The sequence below is a fragment of the Pan paniscus genome, chromosome X, assembly GCF_029289425.2.
Source record: "Pan paniscus chromosome X, NHGRI_mPanPan1-v2.0_pri, whole genome shotgun sequence".
Taxonomy (NCBI): Eukaryota; Metazoa; Chordata; class Mammalia; order Primates; family Hominidae; genus Pan; species Pan paniscus.
The window spans coordinates 86,298,642-86,313,349 of NC_073272.2; the positions used below are offsets into that span (position 1 = coordinate 86,298,642).

Here is a 14,708-nt window from a genome sequence, read left to right on the forward strand (position 1 = left end):
TGACTGTCATTTCATGTCAAAGAGCTTTCCTTTGACATTTAGGCTGTGTATACAAAGGATGAGGTAGACTGGAGGACTGAGCAAATATTTGGTCAATTCATCAGAGTAAATATTCTCAGACTCCACAAAGGAGTTGGAACAATTACCAGTGTCCAAAAATTCAAACTTTGTTTTCTTCTGGTCCCTGGAAAAGTTTAAGTGAATTCCATGGGCTTCTTGGGAAAATGTCTGGTTGCCCTCTGATGAAGTCCAACCCTCCATGAGTCTGACTAACCCAAACCCCAAATCTTTTATTCATCTATTACCTTACTACATCTTTATTTTTGGTTCTGAGGTATTATCTAGAAAATTCTACCACTCACCATGATACCTTATACACAGAAAGAATAAAGATTTTAAAGATATTATACACAAGGTTAAAAAAGGGTATACTTTCCTCCTAATAAGCTTTGACCAGATTGACTTAATATTTTAGATTAGACATATTAGTCCAACAATGATAATGTCCTCTCCATTATATGTGAAAATAAAGTACTTGACTCAGAAACATTATCTTTAAGTATTTCTCAAGCACAGGTAATGGATTTGTACGGATTCATCCACATTTCTTTTCCTACTTCTTTTGTAACCAAAAGCCAATCTTTGTGATGTATCTAAATAGAGACTCGGGTTATAAGCCATTGCTATGGAAAATAACAAGGTTTGACAAAAAGAGGTAGAATAAATTTTTTTTAAAAAATGTCCAACAATAACTTTTACCCACCCAAATTAAATATTATCTAACTCTAGGATGGCATGGGCTCTTTTAATGACTATCATTTAGAGGGATACCGGTTTGACTAAACACTGTAGCTGAAACGATATTCCGAACTAGTCTCCCTTCATGCAGTATACACAGTCTCAGGGTTAACCCGGGAGAGGAAATTTTAAATGTACAAAGCTGTCATTATCTTAGATCATAACCAGATACTCTTTTCCCTCTGTTTTGGTAAACCACAGGGATGGTATTTCAGATGCACCATTATATACAAAAAGAAAAAGTAATATAGATTATTACAGACATTATAATATAGTTCATGAAGAGCCTTTATCAGTCTTCAATGTCTCCGGTGCTGTGGAAAGAAGAACAGAAGCTATAGCATGAAATTTGAAGGATCTTTGAAAACTGACAGATGAAAATATAGAAATGTTAAGAAATGTTAAATTTTACCAACACTAAATTGAGCCTGTTACATCAGATCATTTTAGGTTCCTGAAGATAGAAGTTTTAGTATTTTTAAGCACGTATCAGAATGACTCTTCATAAGAACTAACTTGTTTTCTTTTTTTTTAAGGAGGTAACTATTACTGTTTAGAAATGGCACAACAGTTGTATTCAGCCTGAAAGGTCCTCGCTGGCTTTACATAAATGAAGATGCTTGTGATTCCAGTTTATCTCTGAAACTATTCAACATGGAGTTATTTCAGTTTTGTTTATCAGCAAAGCTTTGTTTACTGAAGGAGCTATTTAATCTATGTTACATTAAAAAAGAAACACGTGTACATTTTAAAAGCAATGATGTAAACTTTGTTCTTGCATTAGACTGACCAGTTTAAAAATATGAACTAAATCCTAATGGCTAAAGTAACTTGACCATATTTGATGCTTTTCTATGCTCATTTCAACTTGGCTTTTTGTCTTTTAAATTTTAAAAAAATGCAGTAGTGTGTTAGAGACTAGAAAGTTATATGTATGGTTTCCCTGTTCTACTATACATAACGTTAAAGTACACCTTCTTTGTTAAAAATGTACTTGCTAAACTTCAGCGTAAATAAAAACATTTTGACTTTGTCAATTGTCACTGAGTATTTCTTTTCAAACTGCCAACTGCAGTCATTGAAACATATAGTAGAGTCAGTGCAAATCAAAATACGGGAACTAGCCAGATGTTTGCAAATCTTCCTCTAGTTTTGTTATTTTCAAGCAGATAGGAACACAGTTCTTATTTCAGTTCATCTGTTTAAACAGGCTGATATTCCTGTCCTCAATTGTTGTATTGATTCACACTGGATTGCCTTTTCCTAGTTATGTGTGCTTAGTGAACCTGCTTCCAGGAGGAAGGGTTACACTGGGAAGCAGGAAAAATGGGTGCACCAAGAACTAGAAAATATTTTCTGAGTATCTGTTATCATCAAAAGTTTATTCTAGAGTCACCTACACTAAAAAGCAAACAAAAATGGAAGGGGTATATATCTTCTCTGGCCCCCCAAAATATCAAGTCTCTTTGTACGTCCAAGTGCCTATCACAGTGTAGTGAAAAACCAAGGCCAGTTATAGCCCTGCCCTACAGTTTATTTAATCTGTGCTCTTACTTTCTCTTGGTTCACTTCTAGTAAAATACTGGAGCTCATTCAAATTCTGGTTGACTATAAAACCTCTCAGGTTTTCCTATGAAGCAGCAGTGACACTCCCACTCCTTGCCTATCTTTTGAAATGTATTGTATCTCACAGTGTTCTAGCTGGTCACCCAATGACTGTAGGTCTTCTACTTTGGAACCATGTTGGTAAATCCACAGATGTTTCTTCTCACTATCATGTCCACACCATCCTTGTTTATGGGAATCTTGAGAGTCCTGACAGGACTACAAGCTCTTTCTGTGTTATAAAGGACAAAGATCCCTAAGATTTTGGTTTGCTAAGTAGGCCTGCTCTGGTAGCATACTATAGCCCCTGCCATAACACACAAAGCAAGTCCTCAACAGGCAAACATATGATATTCAGGCTTGCACTATTTAAAAGTCAATCTAACAATCGAGGAAAGCATGTGCTAGTAGCTGCCCTACTCTCAGGTATTCAGGTGCCTAATGCTGCCTGTGGGTTTATCTCACCTGGTAGCAGTTATTTACACTGGCTTAACATCAATGGACATCATTTGATTTTGGGTCCCATGGATGGTTAGGACTTCTAAGGAAGTGAAAGCAATTATAGGACTCTTCTGGTTATTTGAAAGCCCACTTAATTGACCCATCAGAAGAAACTGAAACAGAAAAATATTGGGAGTGAGACCCACCATGTACCTTCAAGTTTACTGGGATAGGATTGCTTGTCATTTCAATGCTACCCCTTGACAACCCTTCCACATCCTCCTCTTCACAACCACCTCCCTCCTCCAACAACTTAGGAACCTTAGCCTTAAGAAAAGGAACTGGGTCAAGGATAAGAATTCTGTCATTGCTGGATGGTGGTTTCACTGTATATCAATTCTTTCTCAGTAAACAATTTTCTCCTAGGGTTGGGAGGATCCACATTACATTATTTTCCTTTGCACTCTCTTTGGAGAAAATACAGTTTATGTTCATCCTGGAAATATGGCTGTAGGAGTTGGATCAGCCTCATGCAAATTCTATGGTCTCTGACTTCCTTAAATTCACTAATCATGGAGTAAGGGTGAGGGATCACAGCTGCTCCCACCACCAGACATACTCAAGACACTGTCATCTATAATTACAATCCTAGTCTGAGTGTCTTCCCATACCTTACAAGTCACCTAACCTTTTTGCCAGATACAGCTGTTTCTGTTCTTCCCAATGTATGCCATTCACGTATAATGCTATTTATATATAACTGAACCCCTATGTATTTGGTTATAAAGGCCTCTCTCGCCCAGCAAACACTAGCATTGTGCCCTCTTACTTAGGGATAGGTGTCGATGTGGATGGAGTTCTAAAAATAATTTAAAATAGAATATGAGATTAGGGAGTGAGTGTGAGGGTCTTTAAAGACCATCAAATGTCCAATATATCAAAAGGAGGCAAACAACTACTATTTGAAGAATTATAATGTCAAGGAGCTGCTTCTTTTGTTAGACAGCTGTCAGCATTATAAAGACCAAAAGTGATATTGAACCGAAAATTTACCACTTCAGCTTGAACTTGGAGGAAAACTACCCCCGATCACAAACATAGCTAAATGACTCCCTCATTTAAAATTATAGAAAATTGTCAGATATTACAGGTAAAGTAAAAGGAATCAGCATAGTTTTATTCCCTTTTGCATTCGTATGCATGCATGTGTGCATACACACAGAGGATATACACACAAAACACTCCTGCTTCCCTTTGTCAATGAATTACTGAAATCAAACCTGGGCATTTGTCCAGTTTCACCTGATTCAACTCTCTCTTAAAGCATATGAGTAGCTAAATTATGAGATGTAAAGCAAATGTGAGGTATGAAGATAGTAGGCAATCATTGGGAGGGATGGTACTCATTTTGAATATAAAATGCCCAGATTATAATAACAATTCTGAAGCTCAGTTCTTTAGTTGTCTAAACAAAAAGTCCCCTCTCCTGACCCCAACTGGCCATGTAAGAGTTCATTTTTTACACCTCTGTCAATTACCCTGCAATCCTTCTCTAAAGTTTCTAGGTTTAAACTGAATGATAGTACAACTGAGAACACAAGCATGGAACCCTGTTTTATGTTCTAATACATTAGAAGTATGGGAGGCAGAAGCTCCAGAAAGGCAATTGTACTAATTTTAAAGCTCCTTGATTACCAGGCATATTTATTAACATCTTTGGAATTATCTATGCCTCATCGACAACTTCTCTCACTTATTCAAATAAGAGAGCTACAATAACCACAAACGCATTTCAACTCAACTAATAAACATTTTAGTACATTACACAACAATTCATTATGCTCTCATGGGGAGAGTATTTCTTCACTTTTGGATGCTTTTTTAAATGCATGAAACCCATAATCTTTTGTGTAATATTTGTGCGAAAAATTTAGTAGAGCATGCCTCTTGGGTTCTTCATGCCATTTATGACATTAGCAGTATGTAAAGATCTTAGAAGTTCCAGAACAACATTAACACACCTCAAACACACCTCAAAATCTATCTTAATTAGTCAAACGGGAGCATTAAATTAAGTATTTAGGTATAATTTTGTGTCTGGCATAGAAAAGGATACTTTATATAGCAAGAAAGTTCTAATAGAACTGAGAAAACAGTGTTCACATCATAAACAATTAAAAATCACTACAAATGCTAGATAATTAAATGCCAATATGTATGGTACAGAGATAAAGAAGGAAACACATGTTAAGTGCAGGAATAATGGGTAAGTTTTGTGAAACTTGATTACAGCCCTAAATAACAAGAAGGATTTGTGGGATAGAGGAAAAAGGTAAGAGTTCAGTAGCAGCTAAGCCCCAGGGTAAGAAAGTAAAATGGTAAGTACTATTCATGGAACAGAAAGAAATCCACTCTAAGAAAGCACAGACTTCTTGTCCAGCTTTACTGGGAGATAAGATTTGATAGTTAAAATGGGGCTATATTATAGAACACCTTGAGTAGGTGGTAATGAACATATAACAGCAACTCTTTTGGCATATCAATCTGAGAGCATTGTGGGATGAAGCGATTGGAGAAGTTTCAGGAAGAGAGACAATTATATGTCATAAAATTACACTTTTATATTATTCTCTACATATTTTTAACTTAAAAGGAGAATTCAGTATAATCAAGGATGGTACACATGCTATCAATTTTCACAGATGCTTACAATTCTAGCTAACTATGAGAATGCGAGGTGTTCCATGGGTCAATCAACATAAAGAAACTGTTCTTGGCAAGGTTTAATATTTGGATTTAAGCTTCCACAAATATCTATAAAATCATAAGCCAGAAATGGAGTTTTATTTGAAATAAAACATTTCATCTGAAGTCTCAATCTAATTTTTTCATCTTTACTAATATAGAACATCCCTGAATTCTAAGTGTCATTACAACTGAACATCTTTTATATATGAACCATAGCATCAGCTAGGCCTCACCTCCATTTCTACCCTCCAAAGTTTCACTCCTTTTACTACTTTTAGACGTAGGGTTTTTTGCCACCTTAAGAAGACAAAGTCCCTCACATGCACATGTATGTTTATTGCGGCATTATTCACAATAGCAAAGACTTGGAACCAACCCAAATGTCCAACAATGATAGACTGGATTAAGAAAATGTGGCACATATACACCATGGAATACTATGCAGCCATAAAAAATGATGAGTTCATGTCCTTTGTAGGGACATGGATGAAATTGGAAACCATCATTCTCAGTAAACTATCGCAAGAACAAAAAACCAAACACCGCATATTCTCACTCATAGGTGGGAATTGAACAATGAGATCACATGGACACAGGAAGGGGAATATCACACTCTGGGGACTGTGGTGGGGTGGGGGGAGGGGGGAGGGATAGCATTGGGAGATATACGTAATGCTAGATGACGAGTTAGTGGGTGCAGCGCACCAGCATGGCACATGTATACATATGTAACTAACCTGCACAATGTGCACATGTACCCTAAAACTTAAAGTATAATAAAAAATAAATAAATAAATAAATAAATAAATAAATAAAAAAGAAGACAAAGTCCCACTGAAATCTTATCCTACTTCTTACCACCTGTACTTCCCTGACCAAGCTAACCCCAAAGTCAGAGCCCCTACAATATTTACAGTCCCATTAAAGTCCTTGCTCCTATCACCCAGCATACTGAAATGAAGAAGAATAATTATATATCCTGCTACTGAGAATGCACTGGTTGCTATATCTTTAGGGTTTAATACACAACTCAGAATGAGGCAGATTTTTTTTCCCATGGACAAATTGTTAGCTTTGACAGATAGTTGGGGGTTTAAAGCACAGACAGTTCTATGCTTCCTGGAGAAAAAGACATCTCACTTGCAAGTTGAAGGACAAACGCAGTTCACTAGAGGAATAGAGGTTAGGCCACCTTCAAGCAAATATACAGTTTACTTCCAGAAAAATGCCACCTTTATTCTCTTAAAGTTCTTTCATCTTTAATATCTTGGTGCTCCAGGAAGAAATAAACCTAAAGTCTCCTCTTATGTCTTTTTCCCCCTAAATTTTCTCTCCTCTGTATCCAATAGTTTGAAAACACAGAAGTAGAGAGTAGAACGGTGGTTACCAGATGCTGGGTGTTGGGAGTGTGAATGGGGAAGGGGAAATGTTGGTCAAAGAGTATAAAATTTCAGTTACACATTAGGAATAAGTTTTAGTGTTCAATTTCATAGCATTGTAACCATAGTTAATAATGTATTGTTTATCTCAAAATTGCTAAAATGGTAGATTTCAAATGTCCTCACTGCAAAAATTAAGTAAGTGAGGTGATGGATATGTTAACTAGCTGGATTTAATTATTCCACTATGTATACATATATGAAAAGATCACATTTTCCTATAAAATGTACAATTACTATTTTCCATTTAAAGTAAAATAAAATGAAAAAAATAAAAGTGGCCCCACGTGCTAAGTTCTCACTCTATAGCCCATTGGGCTTGATGGGTTTTAAAGCCCCTAAAAGCTTCCAGTGCTTTAGCTGCCCATATATTTCTCCCAAGATAAACCACTCCTTCTTAGTTCTTATAATATCTGCAACTATGTGAAGGTAGAAAATGTCTTATTCTCTTGGTATTTATGGATGACTAGTTTTACCTAGAGTGACTAAAACCATAGCACATATTTGTAGCAATTTGCATTTGATAAATTATCTTTACACAAATCATTTCATTCAATATCAGTTATTTAACATGTTTCTAAGGGAATATACTTTCCTTTATTTTCATATATTCCTCTATTGTACAACCTTGATTCTTGTAAGAGCGCTTCACAAAGTATGGCATGAGTGACACAGGTCTCAGGGATAGATACTCAAGCTCATTAAATTTTAATAGGTGTAAAATTTATGTCTTTATGTCAGAGCCAACAGGCATACATACTATGTTTTTAGACCAGAGACTTTGTGAACAATCTTTCAGGCCCCCAGGCTGATTTACTTATTTCTGAACTTAGAAGCTGGTTCTGAATATATATGACCACAAATCAGAAAGTCAGACAATTCAAAATTGCTACCAAAGTAGCAAAATATTGTCTTACTGGTACACAAACATTTCTGTCCACATATTTCCAAGTGTCTGCTGGATATATTCGTTCAGATGTAATAATGAAGGGCATGAAATATATTAAAAACAACATTTTTATCTTCTCTTTCAAACATGCCCCTTTTGGAATAATCCTTTTTTTTAGTTAATCCATAACCATCATTGAATCTCTCAAGCTAGAAACCTCAGGGACATTCTGAATTTTTCTGTTGATTTATTACCAACATACAAACAGTCATCGAATCCTATCACATCTACCTCAGAAATATATTTCAAAATCATTTCCCTTCCAAATTGCCATTATCTTAGTTTAAACCTCTATTATCTCCTACCTGAAGAATTTCAGTCCAACTCATCTTTTAGGTAGTAGTCTTTTCCACTGCATTCTATCATAACCAAACTACTAAAGGGCTCTTCCTAGGATTTTATTAGGGTCATGTTATTATTAGTCTTAATCCATTAATGCCTCTCCCTAATTGGGGATGGCATACAAGGCAGTCTTACTTTTTAAATCTCAATTCCTGCTACATCCCCTCATATGCTAAACATACGCCCACAACCTACGCAATGCATAGATTTAATGCTTCCATGTCCTTAGAACTCACACTCTCTTTGCCTAAAATGATCAGGACCCAGGACCAGCTACATAATTCCTGGGGATAAGTGCAAAAGGAAAATGTGGGATCCCTTGTTTAAAAAGCAAGAAATAAGTGCCATTAAAGTTATATATAAAGGTTTTCCCTTTCTGCCATGTTCTCTTTTTCTTGCTAACATAACATTTTTTAAATTGCAATTTAATGTCATTCTATGAAAAATATAAATTTTTACCACAAATTTAGCCATTCAATTTTATTTTTGTGTGAAGCCAGTTTTAAATGCCAAAGCCAGCTCTGCCAGTATCTCCTTCCCATCTTGTGCACTCCTTTGAGACCGAGTACAATCACTTTCCTTCTGTGAAAGAAAGGTCCATTTATTTTTAATCCGCTTTGTAACCTATACACTTTTCCCTGTCAAAGAACACAGGCTTTTGAAACAGGGAAACTTAGGTTTAAATCTCAATTCTGTCTCTGACATTAAAAAAACAAATTTACTCACCCTGAGCCTTAATTTCCTTGTCTGAAATGTAGAGAATACTACCTACAGGATTTATATAGGCTTAAAGGAGTTGAAGTACTTAAATAATTTGAACAATGTCTAGTACAAAGGAGGCAACTACTAAATGGTAGCTTTTACTTTATTATTGGCCAGTGACATTATACTAGAATTATTTTCAATTGTATTTGTCTCCCCACTGGACTAGAGATTGTCTTTATTACTCTATAACTCTCCTAATATCTACTGTAGCACCCAGCACCCCCAATATAAAATGATGAATTAATGAACTAATGCTTTTATTGAGCACTTAGCACAGAATCTGGTACATAGTACTCATTCTTTTAGTGTTTGTTGTATTATGTGTGAAGCAATGGTTTAATGTTTCCACCACCTTGACTTACATTTCACTTGAAGTTGATATTGACTACTACAGATGCACAGTAACCTCCAATTGTGTCTCCTTCTGCTCAAAACAAATAATTTTCTAGAACTCATACAAAGTTATTCACTTACCTCCTGTATTTTGCTAAAATCAGAGTTCTCAAAGGCATCCACAATTAGGAAGCAATGGATGAGTTTGGGAGAAACAAAAGGCAGAAATGTTCCTTCACTCTCTAATTTTTAAAAGGAAAGCATTGGCCGGGCATGGTGGCTCATGCCTGTAATCCCAACACTTTGGGAGGGCAAGGGGGGCGAATCATGAGGTCAGGAGATCGAGACCATCTTGGCTAACACGGTGAAACCCCGTCTCTACTAAAAATACAAAAAATTATCCGGTAGTCCCAGCTACTTGGGAGGCTGAGGCAAGAGTAGCACTTGAACCCGGGAGGCGGAAGTTGCAGTGAGCCGAGATTGCGCCACTACACTCCAGCCTGGGCGACAGAGCAAGACTCCGTCTCAATTTAAAAAAAAAAAAAAAAAAAGGGAAAGCATTGAGGTGAGGAGAGTCTCTATAAAATGTTTCTAGTGATTTCTACTTTACATTTTGAGGGTGTTGGGTTTTTTTTAAAAAGGATTTCTGAATTAGGCTATGATATATATATATTAGAGCCAGTTGTCATATGGAAGGCTTTGTGTGTATTTTGTTATTGTTTTGAGACTAGCTCTCAGACTTCCATAGTAAAATAGATAAAGCATTGTTCTAAATTCCAGGTTTTCAGTGTTCCTATTATACTCAAATAGTAAAAGAAAATGCTGCTAGGATTACGTCTGATGTTCTGTCACTGAGCAGCCAGTTTTTCAACACAGCTAGAATACCAGCCCAGGGCCATCTGTATTGATATCCGTCAGTGAACTCTTAGCATGAAACCTCTGGGCACAAGTCTGTCAATCAGTTCTAACAGTTATTGCTGATTGTTAGAATTAACAGTACTATTTCCTCTTATGAATAAACTCCCAGTGCATTTACACTGGCGTAATTTAGGGAATAAAAGTAAAGTTTAATGGAAAATGTTTCACAAAGAACTTTGAGAACCAAGTGTCTCTATTTTCTTTAACATCTCTGGGGGATGTAAAATAGGTTTTGAGGGGAAGTACTGTAATCGTAGTACTTCCCCTCAAAACCTGCTTTACATTTTTGTAAACTACACTGATATTAGCTTGGTAAGCATGTCCTTGATTTCTAATTTGCCCTTCTAAAAATAATTTAAAATGTCAAACTACTGGCAAATGAGGTTTAGGGAATTGATAAGTTTTACAGAAGAAAACTGTTGGTAAATTCTTATTAGCTTGCTACTGATATATATTGACAGACCGGGGTATGAAGCACAAATATTTCAGCTTTACCTAACAAAATAGCTTGTACCTAATATTTTCTTTTGCTGAGTTTTCTCATACTCTCAATAAGAGCAAATTAGGATTATCTGTGGGCAATGACTGATTCCTAAATATGACATTCAAATTAATTAATATGAATCCAACCATTGTCTCTGTGTAACTCCCATGAAACATGCTGCCAGAAAATATCTCTACACCATGAATGTTTTTATTTCAGCAATGCTAAAACGCTCCAGAATAGTAATGTTTCTTAGTGGGATTTTCTTTCAAGGTGAATATCTCCCTATACAAGGGAGCCCCCAGTGATGAATATAGAAAAGAGTAAAGCATACATGTGTGATTGCAATCTAGAGAGATCACTTGCAGAAGTTGTAAGGGACCACAGCAACTTTCACGCCATAAAAGCATAACTCCAATGGATGGCCATCTCCACAGCATCACTTATTATGTAACTAAATATTTAAAATATTTATTTGTAACACGGCGTGTCTCACAGTGCCTGACGACAAATTGCAGCAATGGAGTGCTACCGAAGGCATTTCGATTTATTTTTTTATAAAATAAAAATTTCTTCTCAGACAACAATCTTCAGTGAAAAAACTGAGGACAAAGCACATTACTGTTATCCAGTACTAAGTTATTCTACCTTGAAAATTAAAATAGCTCTAGTTACTGTGTACAGATTAAAACACAAAAGTATACTGAATAGGCCGGCCATGGTGGCTCACGCCTGTAATTCCAGCACTTTGGGAGGCCGAGGCAGGCGGATCACGAGGTCAGGAGATCAGACCATGCTGGCTAACACGGTGAAACCCCGTCTCTACTAAAAATACAAAAAATTAGCGGGGCGTGGTGGCGGGCACCTGTAGTCCCAACTACTCGGGAGGCTGAGGCAGGAGAATGGCGTGAACCTGGGAGGAGGCAGAGCTTGCAGTGAGCCGAGATGGTGCCACTGCACTCCAGCCTGGGCAACACAGGGAGATTCCGTCAAAAAAAAATATATATATATATATGTATATGTATATATATATACTGAATATTAGGTTTCTCTAACTAAATGGCAGTCATCAGCATCACTATCATCATCAGAACAGGCTTATTTGAACTACCAATTATCCAAAGGAGTTACTAAAGGGAAATTTGGTTGATAATTGGTACAGAAGATGTATGGCATATAACGAGTACACTCTTGAATAACATGGTGTATTTTGGCTGCTGTGCAGTATAACTATAGACATAAAAATGTTACTATGATATTATATTATCAGCGTTCAAATGCATATAATGCCATAATATATGGTCAAATCCAGTAACGTTTTTTAACACAGTCACTGTATGATGTTTTGGGATATAGCCATGATGACAGTGAAAAATTATGGCTAAAGCATCAATTATTTGATAAACCCATACGTTGTTAACATGCACGTACACATATCCCTACAAAGACAATAACAGATGATTCTGAAGGAGAGAAGAAAGAGTAGATTGGTTTAAATATATATAAATGTACATACATACCTGTATATGCATAATTTTATGTTTGTGGTTGTAGAATATTACAAAAAATAATAGTGAAACATTTTACTTAAGAACGACAATAATTTTCTTCATTAGAAGATATTTTAAATGTGCCTACATGGAATTTGCAAACTTAATGACTGCTAAATTTTTCAAATTAGCAAATCTTTCAAATATTAGATTTTTCAAATCTAATAGTAATAATAACATTAGGTATTTCAAATTGTAGTAGTGATAACATTAGGCTTAACCATAAAAGTCATTAAACTAAAATGGATTAATATCTATATCATGTTATGAAGAGGAAGGCTTTGGAGGCATAACTTTTGAGGCAGAAGCCATAAAGGTAAAGACTGATGGATTTGGCTCTTAGCAGTCAACCACACCTGTATGTAAAACACGCTATAAAACAAAAACTAAAAGACAACAACAGATAAAACATTTACAATATAGACTGTTGAAGAGTTAATAATTTTAATATATAAAGAGTTATTGCCAATCAATAAGAAACCGTCAAATGAAAATGGGCAGTTTAATCAATTTATTTTTAAAAAGATATAAATTTGAAACTTATTTACCTCACTTATATTAAAATTCAAATTGAAATGAGAGAGCTTCCTTTTATCTATAATATTGACAAGAATAAAAAAAATCATTATGGCCAGAGTCAATGAAGTTGTGTGGAAAAAGTCACACACTTCAGTTGATAGGGTTTATTGTTAAATTTGGGGGAGGATAATTTGTCAATATGCCTCAAAAGCCATATAAATGTGCATATCCTTTAGCTTTGTACTTATTCTTTTATAAATATACTTGCTGTAACTGTACAAAAATGAATGACAAAGTTATTCACAGTAACTTTTTTTGTATCAAGAGAAGATGGAATAAACCTTAAATCTTAAATAGATATACATTTCAAAAATTATGGCATCTTCATTAGGAGACTGAACTGTAGCTATTTTGTATATTAATGGGCTTAAGAAGAGGTATACAATATATAAATTAGTGAAAAATCAAACTACAAAATTTTATATGCCATAATCACACACACATTGTAAGGTTGGAAATGGTATTATAAAGAGAGGTGATTTTCTTATTTGAATTTTCTAACTTTGCTATAATGAATTCTAAATGTTATTATAAGCATTTAAAGTTTTTTGAAGATAAAAATGTGTATTAATAAAGCATTGTGCTAAGAAAATCCATAACTAGGGTCAGCATATTATATTATTCAGCATGGATCCTGATTAATTCAGATAACTTTGTAAAATTTAGATGCCAATTTATAAAACGCATGGACATTCTCAATTGCAGCGTTATTTCAATAAAATGTATTGTTTTCTCTTATTAGAAAAACAATATAATCTCTTTGTAGATAATGTTTAAAACATGTGAAGGGAGTAATAAAATGAATTTTGCCAATAATTTTACCATCAATATATGATCACCAATAACCTTTGATTTATGCCCTTTTCACCCTGTTTCTAGTTGTTCTTGAGATAAGATACAAATATGGATCTAAAAAGATTTTACAAAATTAGAATCATATTATACATATTTTAAAGATAGCATAGAGTTGGGACTTGATTTTTTATCCACTTTGACAATCTGTGCCTTTCCATTGCTGTATTTAGACCATTCCTATATAAAGTTATTATAAATATTGTTGGTTTAATATTACCATATTTGTAAATATATTCAATTTGATGCCTTTTTTCTTTGTTTCTCATTTTGTCTTTTACTCTTCTGTTTTCTCTGGTTTTAATTGAGCATTTTATATGATTCTAATGTTTCCTTACTTAGAATTTCAACTCATTTTTAAAATTTTAAGTGGGTGCCCTGGAGTTTGCAGTATACATTTACAACTAATCAAAGTCAAATAACACTGTACATTTCATGGGTAGTGAAAGTATAACAGGATACTCCCAATTCCTTTCTCCCATCCCTTATAATAATGTTATCATTTCTTTCATTTATTCATAAAAAATATTCACTGAATACATTGTTGCTGTTATTATTTTTAATAAACTATATGTTAAATCAATTCAAATTTAAAGATAAAATGTCTTATTTTACTTTTATTTATTTCTTCTCTAACAATCTTATTTTCTTACATAGATCAGAGTTTATGGTCTATATGATTTTCTTTCTCTCCAAACAACTTGCAACATTTCTAGCAAGGTATGCCTATTGATGACTAATTTTCTCAATTTTTTGTTTGTCTGAGAAAGCCTTTATCCCTCCTTCACTTTTGAAGAATAATTTCACTGGACACAGAGTTTTAAGTTGATAGTTCTTTTCTTTCAACACTTCTAATACTTTAACACATTCTCCTTTGGCTTGCCTGATATCTGTAGAGTCTTTTA

General features: G+C 34.8%; 1 protein-coding gene across 2 annotated transcripts in view; it reads left to right on the forward strand.

Annotated features, from left to right (window-relative positions):
- Positions 1–1,835, forward strand: part of DACH2 (dachshund family transcription factor 2) — a 673,465-nt gene extending 671,630 nt beyond the window's left edge. For both annotated transcript variants that reach the window (XM_034950560.3, XM_055106836.1), the window contains exon 12: positions 1,335–1,835. In XM_034950560.3, coding sequence (XP_034806451.1) covers positions 1,335–1,384 — 50 coding nt within the window. In that variant the 3' untranslated portion in view covers positions 1,385–1,835. The remainder of the gene's footprint in view (positions 1–1,334) is intronic.
- The last annotated feature ends 12,873 nt before the right edge of the window (positions 1,836–14,708 follow it).